The sequence below is a fragment of the Puma concolor genome, chromosome D2, assembly GCF_028749965.1.
Source record: "Puma concolor isolate L17-30 chromosome D2, mPumCon1.1.hap2, whole genome shotgun sequence".
Taxonomy (NCBI): Eukaryota; Metazoa; Chordata; class Mammalia; order Carnivora; family Felidae; genus Puma; species Puma concolor.
In genome coordinates, this window is record NC_141677.1 from 35,765,431 (window position 1) to 35,788,227 (window position 22,797).

The 22,797-nt window shown below is 35.8% G+C and overlaps 1 protein-coding gene across 5 annotated transcripts in view; it reads left to right on the plus strand.

Moving 5' to 3' along the window:
• The window catches only part of ADK (adenosine kinase), a 524,109-nt gene that overhangs the window by 223,741 nt on the left and 277,571 nt on the right, over nucleotides 1-22,797 (plus strand). For all 5 annotated transcript variants that reach the window (XM_025917987.2, XM_086680037.1, XM_086680040.1 and 2 more), the window contains one exon: nucleotides 20,889-21,061. In XM_025917987.2, the coding sequence (XP_025773772.1) occupies nucleotides 20,889-21,061 (173 nt within the window). The remainder of the gene's footprint in view (nucleotides 1-20,888; nucleotides 21,062-22,797) is intronic.

A 22,797-nucleotide genomic window follows, 5' to 3' on the forward strand; every position in this document is an offset into this window, starting at 1 on the left:
AAAGCACAGACGATTGTGTGTAATGCCTTGAATTGAATCCTTTTTGAATGAAATGATCAGCCATATGTGCCACCCTTATGGACCCTGTAAGAAAAGGAGAAGAAATGTGCCCTAATGCTAACTGTGCATGAAATTGCAGTGTTAGGAGATATTGACCAGATGTTTCAATCTCAACAAATAGCTTGTTATGTGACTGAGTGAAAATATCTTTGCTGCTTTGATCACATACACCTTGAAGGAAGGGGTAATTTAATAGAGGCTGTCATAGTTCATCATTGTCAATAAACTTTGACTTGACCTTTGCCTTATGTTTTTGATGTTGCTGCTGATAGGTGTTGATGGGCAGATGTTTACTGCCTTGAGGGATTTTGCTTTTTACAACGTGTATGTTAGAAAATAAAGGAAAAGGATTTTTCTCAATTCTCTTTTTGCTCTTTGGTTGTTAGTTGACATGCTTCTCTGTGGATTTTGTAGAATTTCTGGGCAAATATATCTCAGTGACATTCTTACTTCTAAAGACCACTGTGCTTTCTCTCTACAGGTTTCTTACTCTCCTCACCTCTTTGTCCCAGTTTTAATTGGCCATGATAAAGTTCTGTTTAGATTTTTTCTTGATGTATATACAATATATTCTTCAGTTCTTTTCATAGCTTAATGTGATGGATCTTTTAGAGGATCACTATAATTTTCTGACTTTTACAATTAAGGACAATAATAATCAGACCTTCTGCAAGGTCATGCAGTTAACTCTTTTTCAACCCGGTTCTATGTCTGAGGTCTGATGACACCCATTCCATGATTTTCTTCTCTTTCCTTTTTTCCTCATATCTAAAACCATACAGACTTGAGTTTTGCCACTGACCTATCATCTCTGCTTCCTCACCTGTGAATTGGAATAGTATTTACTTCATGTGTGTTCGTTAAGATTAACTGAGAGATAACTTCGTAACTAAAGAAGTAGCTTAATGGCAGAAATTAGTAAGTACTCACTAATTTAGCTCTTGACTATATTGTTTTTTCTAATTCACCTTTGGCTAACTATAGTTTTTTAAACTAATTTTTGGGTTATATTTGGTTTCAGTGCAGTTTTTCCTAAGTTGCTGGGGGAAATATTTGGAATATATGCAAGAAATTATAATATGATTTTAGAAATTAATTTTAAGTTATAATAAATATATGGGTGAAAAAAAATGTCCTTTAAACTCCACAGCACCTACTCTTACAGTCTCCTTTAATTTGAAGTTGCTTCAGGGTTAAGGGAGGAAAATGTATTCCTGGACCCTTTTAGGGTCCCTGGCTGGGTCTGAAAATTAAACTAATAAAGGATACAGATTTATTTAATATAAGTTTGATGTGACACAGAGCCTTCATTAGGAAATGAAGAACCGAGGAAACACTTTGACCTGAGTGTTTTTATGCTACGCTTGATGAATAATGGGAAATTTTGTAGAAATATGATAGGTCAGAGAGAATGAGGCGAGTGTAGTAAAACTGGGACAAATTTAGCAAGGCCTTTTTGTTGAGAATCTTCTGGTATCTTTGTATTTGGAGATGAGGATGTTCTTTTCCTGCAGGTATAGGGAGAGCATCTCTCACCTGAGGGTTTTATGACTTGTTTCAGGGAAGAAGGGGAGGAAAGTCACAGTGACCGTCCTGCTTCTGCTATTTTTTTAAATTCCTTCAACCAAAGTGCCATAGCTTGGAGTAGTGTGTCCTAAACCCCATCATCATATTGCCATATACATTTACGACATCATTTCATTATATAAGGGTATTTAGTAATTTCACCTAATGTTGTGGAAGTGCTATATTGAGTTCTGTTTCTAAAGACATTTTCCAGGTTTTTTTTTTAAAAGATCTGATTATTCCTTAAGAGATCTCTTTATTCTTATATAAAAGAAAGATATTATTGTGTATAAGCAAGATATCAAAGGAAAAATACACATGATTTTTAAAATCTTAGGAGAACATAGGTTAGAATGTATACTATCCATTTGTTAGAAATCTTGTTGCTTAAAGGCTTTTGGTGAAGGTCAGATTGAATAAAAACCTGAAGCCTTTTATAACATCATATTGCAGACACTGTTATTTTTTTATCACCTAGTTTTGAAGACCTTTGGAAATAAATCTAGGCTACTTATTTTTGATTGTTAAATTAAATGAGTAACAGTTTCAGGTAATATGTTATTTTAAAAAATCATAATGTATACAGTATTTTTTATTCTAGATTAATAGCTTTGGATTAAATGGTTTTCTTGGTTAATTTGGTACAATTTTATAAATGTGTTACTCTTCTGCTTAAAAAGAAAAAGACTTCCTCTCTGTAGTTGTGTTTTCCCTGTACCTTCCCCCCATACCCTCCCTGTTAGCGTGGGTGGCCTCGTCCCTTTTCGGAATCTTATGAAATCTGTGAATCCTTTCCTCTGAAAAATACATCAAAGTTTCCTTACAGTTTCTGGAAGTTCATAGATTACCCCTTCCTCCCACACATGCCTTGACCTGATAGGGGCCCATGAACCTCAGGGAGGCTGCAAATCTCTTTAAAAAGTAAAATTCAAACTCCTTAATATTCTAAATATTTAACAATTTTTCTTAGAAATAACCGTAACAATAGTGTTATGTCAATATAATAATTTCAATAGTAGTTATTGTAATAATAGTCAAAATTCATTCTGTGCCAAATTTGTCAGGCCCTATGCTGAACGTTTAACCTAGATTAATGGTTATATTAGTAATGATATCTCTGTGGAATCTATTAAGTATGCATTTATTACGTGGTTTAGAAAATACTGTATCTTTAGAATACAGATTTAAGGAGGAGATTATATGCATTTTGGTTCTAAGATCTTTTTTTTATTCATCTTCATTCATTTTATAAGGTATCCAAATCTTTTTGGAAAACTGAATTTACTTTCAGTTCTCTACTGCCAACAGTCTCCTTTTTGCTTCTGTCGTATTTATTTTTGTAAAAATTAGCTAATCTTCCCCAAGACCTACCACATCCCTTAATTCCTACAAGTTTCAGCCTGGACATAGTTTCTTGTATTTCCCTTAGGAGGTCTTTGGCCACTTCCCAAAGTCAAAGTAGGTGCTACTTCCATGTGCTAAGTAGTGCCCGCGCACACTCTCTCTATTAAATAGTGATATAGTTTTCTTATTGAAGTATAATTGACATAGAATATTATATTAGTTTCAGGTATACAACATACTGATTCAACAATTCTGTATACAGCTTGGTGCTTACCACAAGAAGTGTGATCACCATCTGTCACCATACAGTGCTATATCAATATTATTGCCTCTTTTCCTTTTTCTGTACTTTTCATCTCCATGACTTCTTTATTTTTATACTGGAAATTTGTACTTCTTAATTACTTTTATCCATTTCACTCATCCCTTCACCCTCCTCACCTCTGGCAACCACCAGTTCTCTGTGTTTAAGAGTTTTGTTTTTTGGAGCACCTGGGTGGCTCAGTCCCGTTGAGCTTCTAGCTCTTGGTTTCAGCTCAGGTCATGATCTCATGGTTCGTGAGATCTAGCACCGTGTCAGGCTCTGCGCTGACAGTGTGGAGCCTACTTGGGATTCTCTTTCCTCCTCTTTCTCTTGGTCCCTCCCCTGCTTGCTCTCTTCCTCTCTCTCTCTCTCAAAATAAATTAATTAATTTAAAAAAAAAAAAGAGTTTTGTTTTTTCAGTTGTCCATTCATTTGTTTTGCTTTTTAGATTCTACATATTAGTGAAATCATATGGTATTTGTCTTACCCTGTCTGACTTACTCACTTAGCATAATACTCTCTGGATCTATTCATGTTACTGCAAGTGGCATGATCTCATTTGTTTTATGGCTGATTAATACTCCATTGTGTGTATTTATATCCATTCATCTATTGATGGGCATTTGGGTTACTTCCATATCTTGGCTATTGTAAATAATGCTGCAATAAACCTAGAAGTGCATATATATTTTTGAATTAATCTTTGGGTAAATGCCCAGTAGTGGAATTACTGGGTCATATGATATTTCTATTTTCAACATTTTGAGGAACTGCCATACTGGTTTTCACAGTGGTTGCACCAGCTTACATTCCCTTTTCTCCACATCCTTGCATGAGGATTCCCTTTTCTCCACATCCTTGCCAATTCTTCTTGTCTTTTTAATACCAGCCATTCTGACTTGTGTGAGGTGTTACCTCATGTGGTTTTGGTTTGCATTTCCCTACTTAGTGATGTTGCACATCTTTTTGTGTGTCTGTTGGCCATCTGTGTATGTCTTCCTTGGGAAAATGTCTGTTCAGGTCCTCTGCCCATGTTTTAATTGGATTGTCTGGGTTTTTTTGGTGTTGAGTTGTATAAATTCCGTATATATTTTATATATTTTAAATACATCATCAGATATATCATGTGTAGATATATTCTGCCATTCAGTAGGTTGTTCTTCTTGTTTTGTTGATGGTTTCTTTTGTTGTGCAGAAGCTTTTTATTTTGTCATAGTCCCAAGAGTTTGTTTTTCTTGCCTGAGGAGCCATATCCATAAATATGTTGCTAAGGCCAATGTACAAGAAATTACTGCACTGTGGGGCAGGGCTTGCTCCCTGTACATAGGCTAATAGGCTCAGTTGCAGAAAGTGTGGGTGCAGTGTTGTGTGGGCTTATCTTTTCCCCTCTTCAGGCCAGGAGACACTTTGGAGTGGGGCCTATCCTTGCTGGGGTGTCCTGCAGTGTGTCGTGGGGCAAGAGCCACCCTGGAAGGACTAGCTCCACAGGAGCATGCTGGATTGGGCACCAAGGCTAGTCAGGTAGATGGAGGGTGTTGGCTCTGGCTTCTCTGGGCACCCAGCCATCCAGGCTGAGGGGAGGAGATGAGACATGGTGCCTGGGAGAAACCTTCTGCAGATCCCTATCTCTCAGGCACACATTCTAACATTAGTCAACGTATCTCCTTCAAGGTGCTTTTTAGACTGCTTCTTCTGTGCTGTGTCTTGGGCTGAGTTATTCAATATACTGGCTCTTCAAGGGTGCGGACTCAGTTTCCTATTGCCCTCTAACTTTCCTGGAGTTAAGGCCCACTGGTTTTCAAAGCCAGGCGTTATGAGGAGTTGTCTTCCCAGTATAAGTCCCCAGTGCCAGGGGTGCCTGGTGTGAGGTTTGATTCGCTTACCTTTCCGTGTTTGTAATGTCCCTCTCATTTATGGCTAGTCACACAGGAGATTTGGTAACTAACATGTTTCCACCTCTCCTGCCCTTTTCGATGTGGCCTTCTCTCTGGTATCCTTAGGATCTTCCTATTCCACCATCTTCCCCCAAACTCCTCAATGATAATGTACTTTTTTGGGTAATTTTTGTGTAACCCTAAACTATAAGCTAGAAGAAGACGGATTATGCCTTCATTCCTTTGTTTATGTGACAGATATTTAAGTATACAGAATGTGGAGGCACTCTTCTGGATGTAGAAATGTACTCTATAGGCCTTTCAAAGAAGGCAGGGAAACAAATGTGTTGAACAGGAAATTATTATTAAGTGGCATTGATTTTATGATGGGATTGATACACTTTACGGTACATAAACATAAAACATGGGCTTACCCAAGAAAGTGAGACTTGTAACCTAAGCTAGAAAGAACAAGAAACAAAATATGAATGGGATGAGAATATGAATGGAGTGGTACTGGAACATTGCATTCCAGAGAGTGAATACCATTACATGAACCTGGAGAGGCAGTTGATGGTTCATTCATAAAATTGTTTATGCTTGACCTCTGTTCAAGAGAAATGGGTAACTATTAAAGGACATTTTTGAAAGAGAACTCAAAATGTAGTGAATTGGAGGGAAGCAGTACTGAAGGCACTTATGTTTTACCCATGAAACTAATATTAACACTGACTGTTAACTGAAATTAAAATAAAATGTAAAAGAAATAATAAAATAAATATAAACACACACACAAAAGAACTGAAGGCAGGGAGATGAGTTAAGGAGCTTTTGCAAATGGTTGTGAGAGTTGGAGTGGGGAGAAGAATGAGGCATGATTGCTAATGGAAACAGGTTTTCTTTTGGATTGATGAAATGTCCTGGAGTTAGATAGTGGTGGTGGTTGCACAAACTTGTGAATATATAGGAAACAACTGAACTATACTCTTTAAAGTGGTAGCTTTTATGGTATGTGAATGTATTTCAACAACAAAAAAATTTTTAGAGAAGTTTTCACAGTCTAATTGACATTAGATGATGGGCTTGCACTAAGGTGGTGGTAATGGAGATAGAAGTAGAAATGTGTAGATTTAGTGGCATAGACATTTGGATATTCAGGTCAGTAATCTGAAGACAGGTCTAAACTAAAAATAGAAGTGAGGAGTCTCAGCATATAGATGGAACTTTAAACCGTGGGGATAGATTAGATCAAATTCAGAAAAAGTGTACGGTGGACAGAGCAGTTAATCCTTGGATCCAGGCCTGCAGAACACCAAGGGTTAGGGAGAAGAAAAGAAGCCTCTAAAAGAGATAGAGAAATGCTGCTTTATCCATTATTTACTATAATAATGTCCAACGACTGGTAGGTGAAAACAAATATTTATGGAATGAGTTGAATGAAAGTAGACTAAGAGTTTTTTTGTTTTATCATTCTCAGTGCCTGCCCTGTTATTACCATCATCATCAATACTGCTTAACAGGCACTACTGTAGGCAGTTTGCTTACATTATCTTATTCAATTCTCACAATAATTCTGTAAAAAATAAAATCTCTGATAGAGTATGTAATTTACTGTCACACAACTGGATGAATTTATATGTATCTGAGTCTAAAGTTTATGCTTTTTTCTTATGTAGGCCAAAGTTTCCTAAAATCTCTTCTGAGAAATAAATGTTAACAGGTATTTAACAAGAAAAACAACTAAATATTGTGGGGGATAATAGTAGGACTATCGTGAATCAATTTTTATTAATAGGACACCTACCAACAAGGGAAATGGAACAGTTTTGTCAGGGAAGGAGTATAACATACTAGTTATTGAGGGAGAATGGGTTCTTTAATAATATTTATGAAAATTTTGGGGCACCTGGGTGCCTTAGTCAGTTAAGTGTCCAACTTCAGCTCAAGTCATGATCTCGCAGTTCGTGAGTTCAAGCCCCATGTCAGGCTCTGTGCTGACAGCTTAGAACCTGGAGCCTGTGGGGCGCCTGGGTGGCGCTGTCGGTTAAGCGTCCGACTTCAGCCAGGTCACAATCTCGCAGTCCGGGAGTTCGAGCCCCGCGTCGGGCTCTGGGCTGATGGCTCAGAGCCTGGAGCCTGTTTCCGATTCTGTGTCTCCCTCTCTCTCTGCCCCTCCCCCGTTCATGCTCTGTCTCTCTCTGTCGCAAAAATAAATAAACGTTGAAAAAAAAAATTAAAAAAAAAAAAAAAAAAAAGAACCTGGAGCCTGCTTCGGATTCTGTGTCTCTCTGCCCCTAACCCACTTGCATTCTGTCTCTGTGTCTCTCAAAAATAAATAAATATTTTTAAAAAATTTTTTTAATATTTATGAAAATTTTGTGTATCACTGTGTCACTTGGTAGTATGCCAGTCATCTGAGACAGTCAATCCTTTAAGCTCTGTGACATATGCTGTGTTTCTAACCAACTACTTCAATTTTGATTTCCTCGTAAACCTTTGCAATCTACTTGTTAACAGTTCCTTCCCAGTCTGACATTTAAATTCTTTTTGTTTCCTGAAATTCCTCATTGGGTTTTCTGATATAAAATTGCTTATCTTTGGCTTGTCCTGCAACTATTTTAGTATCATTATTTGAGTGTCAGTCTTCATTATTCTGTTATGAATTGAATTAAAGTATATATCATTATCTTAGACTGACTCTTGAGCATCATTGTCAGTTATATTGTCCTAAATACTGCATTAGGTGGCAAAGAGGAAATTCATCTGGAAGGTGACATTAACAATACTAGAAATCTGTCTATATGTTGTTAAAGACACTTGATATGAAACTTAATGCATCATTTTTCAGCACCTATTTAAATTCAGTTGTAAATTTTCTCCTCCTGCTTCCTTACCTTAATGAGGCATCATCTCTTATCATCTCATTCCTTTGTTTAAAAACCCTCATGTGCACCCTTTTACCTATAGAATGCTGCCTCAACTTCTTAAAGTGACATTTAATGATCTGGCCTGGATCATCGTTTCTCACTAGTCTTCCCTCCCACATAGCACTCTGTCATTATACTCCTAATAGTCCTTCATTTCTCTTTTTCATTGTTTTTGTTAACACTGTACTCTTGTTTCCCCATCTGTGTGCTAAGGCCTCTTGGGTACTATAACAAACCCACATTGGGTCCACAAGATACTTTAAATTTTCTAGCAAAACAGTGACATCTATCAGAACATGAACTGCTAGCTTCAGATATTTCTGTTTTAACATCAGATTGCTGCATTTCTTTGGTGGTATCATATACTTTATAACACTGGGTTTTTGATGGTGAAAAAAACAAAAACAAAACAAAAAAACCTAAGTACTGCATAAGAATCAGTGTGAAACAAGAAATGGGGTTGGTGGCAATCAGTCTGATTCCATGGTTTGAGAATTTTATAGTGCATGACATGTGCTAAATTGTTAGGAAATAAATAACTTATTAAGTTTTTTGGAATGAACTACTTAATAAACAGAATTTCTTTTGCCTTAGGGACACCATGATAAAATTCCTAAGATAGGAAAGGAGGCATGTGGTCTATGCCTCTACTTTCTTTCCAGTTTATAATCATTTTTGAATAATATACCCATTCTTCACAGACTAATTGATTATGTCACCTGATTCTAGATGCCTTTTCTGATCCCCTCATCTACAATTAATCTCCCTCCTGGGTCTTTTCTGTTGACATTCTGCCTTTACTATTGCTTTTAAAATTGAACTCAACTAATTCACATATTTATTTAAAGTTACCAAATAGGGGGGCGCTGGGGTGGCTCAGTCGGTTAAGTGTCCAACTTCGGCTCAAGTCATGATCTCACCATCCATGAGTTTGAGCCCTGCATCGGGCTCTGTGCTGTCAGTTCGAGCCTGGAGCTTGCTTCGGATTCTGTCTCCCTTGCTCTCTGCCCCTCCTCTACTCATACTCTGTCTCTGTCTCTCAAAATAAATGAATAAACGTTTTAAAAAAATATTTATTTTTATTTTTGAGACAGAGAGAGACCTAGCATGAACAGGGGAGGGGCAGAGAGAGAGGGATACACAAAATCGTAAGCAGGCTCCAGGCTCTGAGCCATCAGCCCAGAGCCCGACGCTGGGCTTGAACTCACAGACTGAGAGATCATGACCTGAGCTGAAGTCGGACGCTTAACCGACTGAGCCACCCAGGCGCCCCCCAAAAAATTTAAAGTTACCAATTAGGGCCATGTCTTTCTTTACTTTTGAGAGAGAGACAGACAGAAACAGAGACAAGAGTGCAAGTGGGGGAGGTGCAGAGAGAGAGGGAGACAAAGAATCTGAAGCAGGCTCCAGGCTCTGAGCTATCAGCACAGAGCCCAACCCGGGGCTTGAATCCACAGACTGCAAGACCATGACCTAAGCCAAATTCAGACACTCAACCAACTGAGCCACCCAGGTGCCCCAGGGCCACGGCTTTCTTGATCTCCAATTAAGTGTACTTATTTAGAGCATAGTGTGAGCCCTTTCATTCTTTGTATAAAAGAGATCTAACTAGGGCGCCTGGGTGGCTCAGACAGTTGGGCGGCCAACTTCGGCTCAGGTCATGATCTCGCGGTCCGTGAGTTCGAGCTGCGCGTCGGGCTCTGTGCTGACAGCTCAGAGCCTGGAGCCTGTTTCAGATTCTGTGTCTCCCTCTCTCTGACCCTCCCCCGTTCATGCTCTGTCTCTCTCGGTCTCAAAAATAAATAAACGTTAAAAAAAAAAAAAAAAAAGAGATCTAACTATAATAGTATCAATTACTGAACAAATTGCATGTTTTGTTAGTCTGTTTCTAATTGTTGAAATATACTTACAAGATCATAGATTATATTATCTACATTTTAGATTTGAAAAAATTGGGATTTAGCAATGTTGGCTTACTTCACACTGACATACCTCCCAACCATTGGCTATTCTTGTTCCCTTTCCTTTACTGCTGATTTATAGAATTAGCTTTTTGTTATCTTTCAGAAATCCTATTGAGATACTGGTTGGAGTTGCAACAAATCTATGTATCAGTTTGGGGAGAATTGCTATGTTAAGAATATTACGTTTTGTAATCTATGCATATAGTAAAGTTCTCCATTTATATAGGTTTTCTTCCCTCCCTCAGCAAACTTTGTGGTGTTTTATGTATAGGTCTTGCACACATTTTCTTAAATTTTGTCCCAGTATTGTTTCATTTTTTGATGCAATTGTAAGTGACAGTGTTTTCCTAACTTTAATTTTCAACTGTTCCTTGATAGTATGTAGAATTACATTAGATTTTTGTATATTGATACTGAAGCCTGAGACCTTGATAAACTCACTTTTTAAATCTAATGCATTTATGTAGATTCCGTGTGATCTCATATATTCCTTAAACATGCACAGATTGGAATTCAGCCAGAGCCTCAAGAGTTAACGACTTTAGCACAGTACTCTGAAACTCTTTTTCAGTTTCTAATCTCTAGGCTCTCCTTGAACACTTATCTCTGTACCCTCATTTCACTGAGAATACCTTGCTCTGTTTGGTTTCTTTCTCCCTGCTCCACAGTCTAGAAATTGCCTACTGGCAGAGAACCTACATGATGTAAGGGCTCACCTTGTTTCTTTTCTATCAGAGATCACAGTCCTGCTCTGCCTGTTGTCCAGTGTCTGAAAATTCTGTAGTTGTTTCCTTCTGGTTTTGTTTTGTAGTTATTCACAACACACACGTAATTCTAGACCCTGTTACTCTTTCAGGGAGGTAAAGATAGGTGTTTAAGGATGTACTATACATACGTAAACAAAGAGAAGCTGGGCAATTTGTTTTAGCTAAAAGGAACAGCATAATAAGAGGTTATAAAAAGGGTTGAATGTCTTTTCTGGAGAATCTGAAAATGTAGTGGTTGTGACTATTAGGGACACTATAATTTTCATCTTCTTATCCTCTAGTACATATGTATTAAATGTTTTTGACTGGATGTCAGAATGGTAAGAAACCGTTTGGTTAGGTATTGGTAATACATTGTATTTGAGATAAAGTTAGAGAAGTACTAAAATATTAACAAAACTCTTAACAAATTAAAACTTTTAAAAATTATTTTTTTATCTATTTCAGCTGATGATAGCATCTTTAATTACTCAGCTAGGTTATTAAGTGCTTTGAAACAGTGAACCTGGCTTCTATTTGTTCTGTGTGTCTACTTCAGCCTAGTAAACTCTCACTTTGGATTGATGGGTTTAAATGGAAATCACTGATCAGGAGTAAAGCTCTCACATTTTGTCAGTGTCCTGATATACTAATATCATAAATAGTCAAATGTCCGCTAGTTTCCTGTGATGAAATATTCAGTAATAGAACTATAACAAAATTGCTGAATATTTTATTATTTTTCATTTTTGTCTTGCAGGTTTAAGTAATATTGATTGGTAATGGAGACATTTCAATTCTTCTAAGTCCTGATTATGAAAGAATTATAAGTCAGATTTAAGCCTGGTCGTTAGTTGATTTTACCCCTTTTTCAGACTATAGTTTGAACATGTAAACTTTGATTTAATTAGGCTTAATTACATTATAATGGTTTCATTTTCAATGAATGAAGTTTGATATTATTTTGATGGCACATCAAGTTATTTAATCTTACTAAAATTTGTTATTGGCTTTGTTTTTGTATTTTACTGCATAAAAGAGGCATCGTTGATTATTTAACTGTGCTTTCTACATGAATGAAAGTAATGTATATATCAATTCAACCACTAATGGTTGCTTCTATATATTAGCTATTGTAAATAATCCTGCTATGAACATGACACTGCAGATATCTTTTAGAGTTACTGTTTTCATTTCTGCTGGATATGTTCCCAGAATAGAATTGCTAGATCATAAGGTAGTTATATTTTTAATATTTTTTTTACTTTCCTTTTTTTTTTCTTTTTTTTTAAAGTAATCTCTGCACCCAGTGTAGGCCTGGAACTCATGAGAAATCAAGAGTCGCATGTTCTCCCAACTAAGCCAGCCAGGTGCCCCCTATTTTTAATTTTTTGAAGAACTCGTAACTGTTTTCTGTAGTAACTGTACCAATTTACATTCCCACCATTGGTGCATAAGGGTTCCCTTTTCTCCACATCCATACCATTATTGTTTTATCTTGTCTTTTTGATGGTGGCCATTCTAACAGGCATGAGGTGATATCTCATTTTGGTTTTAATTTGCATTTCTTTAATGATTAATGATGTTGAGCATTGTTTCATGTACCTATTGACCATTCATATATTTTCTTCTGAAAAATGTCTATTTAGGTTCTTTGCCCATTTTATTTTTTTTTAAGATTTTTTTTTTTTTAAGTTTATTTTTGAGAGAGAGAGAGAGCACACAAGTGAGACATGGGCAGAGACAGAAGGAGAGAGGGAATCCCAAGCAGACTCCATGCTGTTAGCACAGCGCCTGACGTGGGGCTCAATCCTGCAACTGTGAGTGAGATCATGACTTGAGCCAAAATCAAGAGTTGGACGCTCAACCCACTGAGCCACCCAGGTGCCCATGTCCTTTACCCATTTTAAATTTGATTATTTGAGGGCACCTGGGTGGCTCAGTCAGTTAAGCGTCTGACTTCGGCTCAGGTCATGATCTCACAGTTTGTGGGTTTGAGCCCCTCATTGAGCTCTGTGCTGACAGCTCAGAGCATGGAGCCTACTTGGAATTCTGTGTCCCTCTCTCTTTCTGCCCCGCCCCCACTCACGTTCTGTCTCTCTCTGTCTCTCAAAAATATTTTTAAAAAATTTTTAATAAATAAAAAATAAATTCGATTATTTGTTTTTCTGCTGTTTTGTGGGTTCTTTATATAGTTTAGATGTTAAGCCCTTATCAGATATATGGTTTGCAGATATTCTTTTCCTATTCCATAGGTTGTTTTTTCATTTTGTTGATTGTTTCTTTGCAATGCACAAGATTTTTAGTTTGATGCACTCCCACTTGTTTGTGTTTGATTTTGTTGCTTGTGCTTTAGTTGTGATTTAAAAAAAAAATTACCAAGACCTATGTCAAGGAGGTTTTTTCCTATGTTTTCTTCAGAGTTTCATGATTTCAGGTCATACATTTAAGTGTTTAATCCATTTCAAGTTAATTTTTTGAATCTTGTAAGATAGGGGTCAAGTTTCATTCTTTTTACATGTGAGTATCATATTTTCCCAGTACCATGTATTGAAGACACTTTTTTTCCCTTGAGTGTTCTGGCTTCCTTGTCAAATATTAGTTGGCCATATATGCTTGGGTTTATTCCTGGGTTCTTGATTCTGTTCCATTGGTCTGTGTCTGTTTTCATGCCAGTACCATGCTGTTTTAGTCCATATAACATGAAATCAGAAAATGTGATGCCTCCTGCTTTGACCTTGTTTCTCAGGGTATCTTTGGATCATTTGTTCCGTATATATTTTAGGATTGTTTATTTCTGTAGAAAAGGCCATTGGAATCTTGATAGGGATTACACTGAATCTATAGATGGCTTTGGTAGTATAGACATTTTAACAATATTAATTGTCCCAACCATGAACATAGGATATGTTTCCATTTATTTGTGTCATGTTGATTTCTTTCATGAATGTCTTGTAGTTTTAAGAGTAGAGATCTTTAACCTCCTGGATTAACTTTATTCCTAAGTATTTTATTGTTTATTTGATACTGTTATAAATGGAATTCAGTTTTTTTTAATTTTTTTTTTATGTTTATTTATTTTTGACAGAGACAGAGCATGAGCAGGGGGGCGGGGCAGAGAGAGAGAGAGAGACAGAATATGAAGCAGGCTTCAGGCTCTGAGCTGCCAGCACAGAGCCCGACGCGGGGCTTGAACCCACAGACCGCAAGATCATGACCTGAGCCAAAATTGGTCACCTAACTGACTGAGCCACCCAGGCACCCCTGGAATTCAGTTTTAAAATTCTTTTCCAGGAAATTTGTTGGTTGTTAGTGTATAAAAATTTTACTGATATTCTATCTTGTATCTTGCAACTTTACTGAATTGATTGATTAGTTCTAGCTTTTTTTCCTTTGGTTATTATTTTCTATATGTACAAAATCACATCATTTACAAATAGAGATGATTCTACTTCTTCCTTTCCAAATATGATGCCTTTATTTTTCTTGCCTGACTGCTCTAGCTAGGATTTTCAGTACTGTGTTAAAAGGAGTGGTAAGACTGGGCACTCTTGTGTTGTTCCTGATCATAGAGAAAAGCTTTCAATCTTTCACTGTTGAGTATATTGTTAGCTTTGGGCTTGTTATATATGGCCTTTATATTGTTGAGATATGTTTTTTAATGTTTAATTTTTTAAGTGCTTTTATCATGCATAGATGTTGAATTTTGTCAAATGCTTTTTCTGTGTCTATAAAGATGATCATGATTTGTTTCTTTCATTCTGTTACTGTGATGTATCACATTGATTCACTTGTGTATGTTGAACCCTCCTTGCATCTCACTTGATCATGATGAATGATTCTTTAAACGAGGTGCTGAATTTGATTTTTTAGTATTGGTTGAGAATTTTTGCATCTGCATTCATCAGGGATATTGGCCTGCCATTTTTTGTTTTGTTCTGTTTTGGTCTTTTTTTTTTCCTAGTAGATTCCTTATTTGGCTTTTGTATAATGCTTGCCTCATAAGAATAATTTGGAAGTGTTCCCTCCTCTTCAAAGTTTTGGAAGAGTTTGAGGGGGGTTAATGTTAATTTTTACTTAAATCTTTGGTAAAATTCATCAATGAAATCATCTGGCCCTGGGCTTTTCTTTATTTAGATAGTTATTGTTACTGATCAGTCTCCTGGTGCCTGGTGGAATTGATTTATTCAGATTTTTTATTTCTTTCCAATTCAGTCTTGGTAGGTTTTATGTTTATAAGAATTTTTTCCATTTCTTTTAGGTTGTCCAATTGGCATATAATTGTTCATAGTAGCCTTTTATGATTCTTTTTATTTCTGTGGTATCAGTTGTAATGCCCTCTTTTTTGTTTATAATTTTGATGATTTGTGTTCTCTCTTTTTCTCCCCCCTTTGGTTAGTCTGGCTAAGAATTGTGAATTTTCCTTATCTTTTCAAAGAATCAGCTTTAGTGTGGTTAATCTTTTCTATTATTTTCTGTTCTGTATTTCATTTATGTTAGTTCTAATCTGTGTTATTTCCTTCATCTACCTTTGGGATGTTTGTTCTTTTTCTAGTTTCATAAGGTGTAGTATTAGATTGTTTATTTAGGATCTTTCTTATTCATTAATACAAGCAGTTATTAGTATAAACTTACCTGTTAGAATTGCTTTGCTGCATCCCCTAACTTCTGGTATGTTGTTTTTCCATTTTCATTTGGCTCAAGAAAAATTTTTTTATTCCCCCTTTAATTTCTTCTTTTATCCATTGGATTTTCAAGAGAAGTGTCATTTAATTTCCAGATATTCGTGAATTTCCAGATTTCCTCTTGTTATAGATTTCTAGTTTCATGCCATTTTGGTCAAAGAAGATACTTGGTATGATTTTAGTCTTGTTGAATTTGCTAAGACTTGTTTTGTGGTCTAACAGATGAACTATCCTAGAAAACACTGTATATACCCTTGAAAAGCATGTGTATTCTGCTGTTTCTTCAATATAATGTTCTACATATGTCTGTTAGATCCATTTGGTCTATGGTTTTATTGTAATCTGCTGTTTCCTTATTGATTCTCTGGATGGTCTATCCATTGTTGAAAGTGGGGTATTAAAATCCCCAACTATTATTGTATTGCTTGTCATTTCTCCATTTAGCTGTTGTTGTTTTTTTTCTCATATATTTAGGTGCTGCAATTTTGGGTCCATAAATACTTACAATTGTTAAAACTTATGGATGGATTGACTACTTTTTTATTATATAATGACTTTCTTTGCTTTTTTTTTTTTTTTTACGATTGCTAGTTTAAAATCTGTTTTGTCTGATATCAGCATAGCTACCCCTGCTTTACCGTTTCCTTGAATGTCTTTTTCCATCCCTTCACTCACTATGGGAAGTGAGTCTCCCATAGTCAGCATCTTAGATGGATCTTTTTTTTTTTTTTTTTTTTCAGACATCCTGTGTCCTTAGATTGGAGAATTTAATCTGTTTATGTTAAAGTACATTAGTATTCCCCTCACCCCCTGTCCACAGTTTCAGTTACCTGTGGTCAACCATGTTCTAGAAGCAAATAATCCTCCTCCTGTCATATCATCAAGATATCAACAGTAACATAATTCCATGTGTCACAGTGCCTGTTATTCACCTTACTTAATCTCATGTAGGCATTTTATCATCTTTCATCATCCCAAGAAGAAGAATGAGTAAAATGCAATAACATATTTTGAGAGAGAGAGAGAGATATTCACATAACTATTGCTACAGTTATGTTGTTATAATTTTTCTGTTTCATTGTTAGTTACTGTTAATCTCTTGCTGAGTCTAATTTATAAATTAGAGTTTATCATGGATATGTATGTATAGGAAAAATCATAATATATGTAGGGATCAGTACTATCTGCAGTTTTGGGCATCCACCAGAGATCTGGGAACATACCCTCTGCAGATAAGGGGAGACTACTATAATTATTAATACTTAAGGACTTACTGTTGGCATTTTTGTTCATTGTTCCTTGATTGTTTTGTAGATATGTTGTCCCTTATTTCTTACCCTGCTGTCTTTTTTCATGTTTTGATGTCTTTTGGTAACAGTATACTTTTGCTTTTTTATCATGTTATTTTGTGTAGTTGCTACAAGTTTTCCCCTTGTGGTTACAAAGAGGCTTATATAAAATATGTTAAAATTATAATGCCCTATTTTAAGCTGATAACAACTTCACTTCATTAGAATTGCTAAATTGTACACTTCTCCTCCCTGCACACTTTAGGTTATTGCTATCACAATTTACATATCTTTATATTGTGTAAGTAATAACAGATTATTGTGTTTATGGTTATTTTTACTACATTCATTTTTTTAAACTTAAACTGAAGTTGAAGTTGTAAGTAAATTATGCACCACAATTACCCTATTACAGAATCTAACTTTGATGGCATAGCTACCATTTCCAGTGAGTTTTATGCTACCTCCTTATGTTATTATGATGTTAATTAGCATCCTTTCCACTCAACGAACTCCATTTAGCATTTCTTATAAGCTAGGTTTAGTGGTAATGAACTTCCTCAGCTTTTGTTTCTTTGGGGGAAAAGTCTTTATCCCTCCATTTCTGATGCACAGCTTTGCTGGATACAGAAATCTTGGTTAACAGGTTTTTTTTTTTTCTTTTAATATTTTGGAGGTTTCATCTCATTTTCTCCTGGCCTGCAAAGTTTCTGTTGAGAAATCCACCCATAATCATATGCGTTTTTTCTTGTATATAACTTGTCTCTTTTGCAGCTTTTAAAATTCTTTATTTGTCTTTTGACAACTTAATTATAAGTTAATTATAATGTGTCTCAGGATAGCCCTATTTGGATTCAGCCTGTTTGGGTCTTTTTGGGCCTCATGGATCTGAATATCTATTTCTATATCTAGGGTCAGGAAGTTTTCAGCCATTTATTGCTTGAAGTATACTTTATGTCCTTTTCCTGTTCTCCTTCTGAAATTCCCATAATTCAAATATTTTTTTTCATTGTGTCCCATAAGTTCTGTAAGCTCTCTTCACTCTTTTTCATTCTTTTTTTTTCTTTTTGCTCCTCTGAGTGAATAATTTCAAATAGTCTGTTCTCCAATATTTTTGGTTTTTGTTCCTTTATATTAGTACATTGAAAAGTAATAGTATGTTGAAAGTTATTTGCGTTTTTCCTATGGGGTTATGTTACAATTTGATATTTTCTTTAATTTCTTTGATTCTATTGTATTCAACTTTATCATTTTTTTCCAAATGAATTTCAAATTCAAATTGAATTACATTTTCAAGAATGTATAATTTTAACATTTCAAAAGGCCACTCTATATATAGTGTCACATTCAGAAGAGTCTTTCTTCTGTTTCTATTTCTTTATTCCATTCCCACTCACCCTGATAGAAAACCGTTTTCTTTAGTTTATGGTTTGTTCTTCCTGTTTTTCTTTTTCACAAAATAAGCAAACTTAAAATTATATGTAAATTCTAAAAGAGTATGTGTATATACTAAAAGGATATGCAGTAAAATCTTGGTTTTAGAGCATAATTCATTCTGGGAATATGCTTGTAATCCAAAGCACTTGTATATCAAAGTAAGTTTCCCCATAGGAAATAATGGAAACTCAGATGATTCATTCCACAACCCCAAAATATTCATATAAAAATGATTACAGTACTGTAATATAATACAAAATGATAAAATACATAACGTAAAAAATAAACAAATTAACTTGCCCTTACTTTTGAAAACCTTCGTGGCTAGTGTGAGGGAGACAAGAGAGAGGAGGGTTATTGTGTAGGATGACTTTCACTATCACTAACAGAATCACTGCTGTCTATTGGCTCAATGGAATCGATTTCTTTTCATGCAACTTTAACAAGGAACCTATCCAATGACACTTGCTTTTGCCTTCTTTTAAGGATTTCATGGAAATGTGACATTTCATTGTCATTAAACAGATTCATTGCTTGCACTGCTACAGCTTTATTCAGGTGGTTCTTTTGTACAAAATTTTGCAGTTTCCCACATTTTACACATCTCCCTAATCTCATTTGAAGTAAGGGATTCCTCTGCCTTTTCCTCCTCTTCCTCTGTAGATGAGATCTCCTCCATAACCTCTTGCTGTTCTTCGCGATTCAGATCCATCAGTTCGTACTTCTCAATGATTTCCTTCTTAATTTCCACCGTAATCATCTCCTTCTTCTTACTGCCTTTCTTTTCAACCTTCTTATGCATGGGGGCCATTGTATACATTTGCACGGATGTTGACTACAGTACAGTATTAATAGACTCTTATGATATCCTAAGCATTCAAAGCATTCCTAAGCTTAGTCTTGTATGGAAAAGCAAAGGACTGTCTGTAGGTGCTTTGAAGTGACAAAGAGAGTGCGAGTTGCGAGCACCTTCCATCGTCCTGAAAGGTCACTGATTTCTGCCACACCCCATGGCCTGAAACTGAGCATCTGAATATGGGAGATAGTCACCCACAATCCCACAGTGAAGGAGAGAGAGAGAGAGAGAGAGAGAGAGAGAGAGAGAGAGGGAGAGAGAGAGAGAGAGAGAGAGAGGGAAAAGAACCATTGGCTCAGTTGTGATCATGTGAGGTTTGGCATCACGTACTGTTCATCTTGCAGAACACTCACAGAACAAGTTACTCACAATCCAAGGTTTTAACTGTATATGATTTTAGTTCTCACTGTCTCTTAAAACATACATTTACACCTACAGACCCACACTTTTGAACTCTGCTCTTTTTTTTTAATGTTTATTTTCAAGAGAGAGAGAATGTGTGTGAATGGGGGGTGGGGAGGGAGGGGTAGAGACAGAGAATGACAAAGAACCCCAAACAGGCTCTGCATTGTCAGCACAGAGCCTGGCATGGGGCTGGAACTCATGAACCATGAGATTATGACCTGTGTTGAAGTTGGGCACTTAACTGACTGAGCCACCTAGCTGCCCCTGAACTCTGCTCTTTTTTTTTTAAATATTCACAAAATATCCTGGCAGTTACTCCATATAGATGGATTTTCCTTGTTTGGAAAATCCTTGTTTGGAAAAGCTTGTTTCCAAGCTTTTCCTTGTTTGGTTATTTTTAAGTTGCTGTATGGTGTTCCATTGAGAGGATTTATCAGTTTATTTAACCAGTTTTGTATGGATGGGCATTTAGCTTATTTCTCACATCTTGGCATTACAAGTGATGTCTGAAAGAGTACTTATGCGTATGTTGTTTCATATTATACATGCATTTGTTTTATACTTCAAATATTTGGCAATGTGTAAAATTTTACTGTCTTGACTGTACATGGGATTTTTTGTTTATATTGGTGTTAGAAACAAAATAGATGGCAGTGTTAAAATAGATACTATAAGTATTAGAAAAATCAGGAATTTGAGCTAATTATGAAAGATGACAGTTCATATCAGTGAAAAACATATATTTTAAAAGCAATCCATTGTCATTTTATAGCAAGGAAATTAAAGTTCAAGACTACTGAAACTGAGATATTAGAATTTTTAACACTAGTTTTGAATTTTTAAAACAATTAGACTTAATCATAGTTTAGCTTAATTTATATATGAATTAAGTATGAAAATAATAGTGACCACAGCTAATATATATCTTTTACTATGTACTGGGTAATGTGCTCAACAATGCATAAACTTAAGTTGTTTATTTGTCATGAGGTGTACCTATAATTATTTTTCCATTTATAGGTGAGGAAAATGAGGTAAAGAAATGCTAAGTGACGTGCTCTTACTTAGGTAGTAAATAGCAGAAGCAAGATTTGAATCCAGATAGTCTTCATTATAGGGCCTGGGCTTTTAATGACAATGCTACTATACTTCTATTGCGACTCACCATTAATTTTCTATATCAAGTTAGCACTGACCGAAAATCTTTATGACTTTAGATTCTGAGTTCTTAACTACTGTGTTCTATTTTTTCCCTAAAAGTAGCATAAGATATTATGTGGTTGTTACATCACATTTATCATAAGCATTAGTACAGGATTGGAATTCCATTCATAACAGCCACAGCATCTAACAAAGCATCCCTTCTATGCCACCATTCTATGTGTACCATATTTTTGAGCCATTAAAATTATTTATGTTCCTGTTTTTCAGTGGATGATTCAGCAGCCACACAAAGCAGCAACATTTTTTGGATGCATTGGGATAGATAGATTTGGAGAGATTTTGAAGAAGAAAGCTGCTGAAGCCCATGTGGATGCTCATTACTATGAGCAAAATGAGCAAACAACAGGAACTTGTGCCGTGTGCATCACTGGTGACAACAGGTCAGTGTAATTCCAAGGGAAGGTTTGTACTAATTACATATTTAAACAATAGTAAAATCTGAATTCCAATCTGAATTTGGAATTTAGATCTCATGAAACTTGAATGTTTTAATAACTCTTCTTCCTTGGGGCACCTGGGTGGCTCAGTCGGTTAAGCCTCCAACTTCAGCTCAGGTCATGATCTTGCGGTTTGTGAGTTTGAGCCCCGCATCGGGTTCTGTGCTGACAGGTCAGAGCCTGGAGCCTGCTTCACTTTTGTCTCCTTCTCTCTCTCTGCCCTTCCCCCGCTCTCTCAAAAATAAACATTAAAAAAAAAACAACTGTTCTTCCTTGTATCATTTTCTTTAAAAAAAAAAAAATGATCCTTATTGTACCTGCTTTTGTATTCACGAGGAATATAGAATGAAAAATTTTTTAAGTCTATTTATTTATTTTGAGAGAGAGAGAGAGAGAGCATGAGCAGGGGAGGGGCAGAGAGGGAGGAGCAGAGAGAGAGAGAACCCCAAGCAGGCCATACACTGCCAGCATAGAGCCTAATGCAGGGCTTGAACCCACAAACTGTGAGATCATGACTTGAATGGAAGTCAAGAGTCTGAAGCTCAACCCACTGAGCACCCAGGCACCCCTGGAATGAAATTTTTGGGACTATCAATTTCAGTCTCTAATTTTTATAATTAAGATCAGAAAAGGAAAATAAGGAAAACATTTCATTTAATGTCTTGTAGCTAGCTTCTTGCTGAAACTGGTATGAAAAGAATGAATGATCTTTTCACCATATCCTTAGATTGGAATATTCAGATACATAGACATATAGACACATGTATTTTGCAACATATGTAAAATACTCCATTATATCCAGTGTCCTACGAACTAGGTCATCTAAAGCATTTCTGGCAAACAGTCATCTATCCATATCAAACAACTTCAGTCATGGATAACGCACCACTCAGAAAACAATCCATTACGTTTTTATGCAACTTTACTTTTTAGAAAATTCTTCTTTCTATGAACTTGAAATAGATCTCTCAGGAACTTCCCATACATTAATTGTATTCCTGCCTTTTGCAGCTACACAGAGGCTTTTCTTCAGTATATCCTTGCATTATTACCATATTCCTCATCAGCATCTTTTCTCTCCTTTGCAAGGGAAAAGCAAAATAACTTCTCTAGCTGTTATATTGTTAAAATCAGCAACAATGATCTCTTTTTCAATAATGATTTACTAGAAATTTTACTTTCCTTATACCTAGAAATATTTAGTGTATCCTCCTACATTCCCTGTCTCCTATCTTACCCTTCTTTCCCTCCTTTCTTATTTGCTGCTTGTCTTCCTATATTTCCTCCCTTCTCTCTTCTCTTTGCTCCCTTCTTCCACTTTCTTACCTTTGGTTGTTTTTTGTTTGTTTGTTTGTTTGTTTGTTGTTTGTGCATTCCTTGATCTTTAGCAAATGTATGTGAAGGACCTGACAGTTTTATGTCCAGTAGTTATTGAATAACTAAAAATATAACTTTTTAAAAACAATTAGGGTCCCAAAGCCATGTTTAAACTTTTCCTATAATTTTATTTTTTGTGTGTAGGAGAACTTGATCATTTTAAGGTTTTAAGAAATAAAACCATTTATTGTTCAAACATTGAAATATACTTATTTATACTTTTTCCCTTTTCAGTTTTCCTAAAGACAACTTTAATATGCAGATACAGTTTTCTCATTAGTGAAAAATAGGTCAGATTTTGC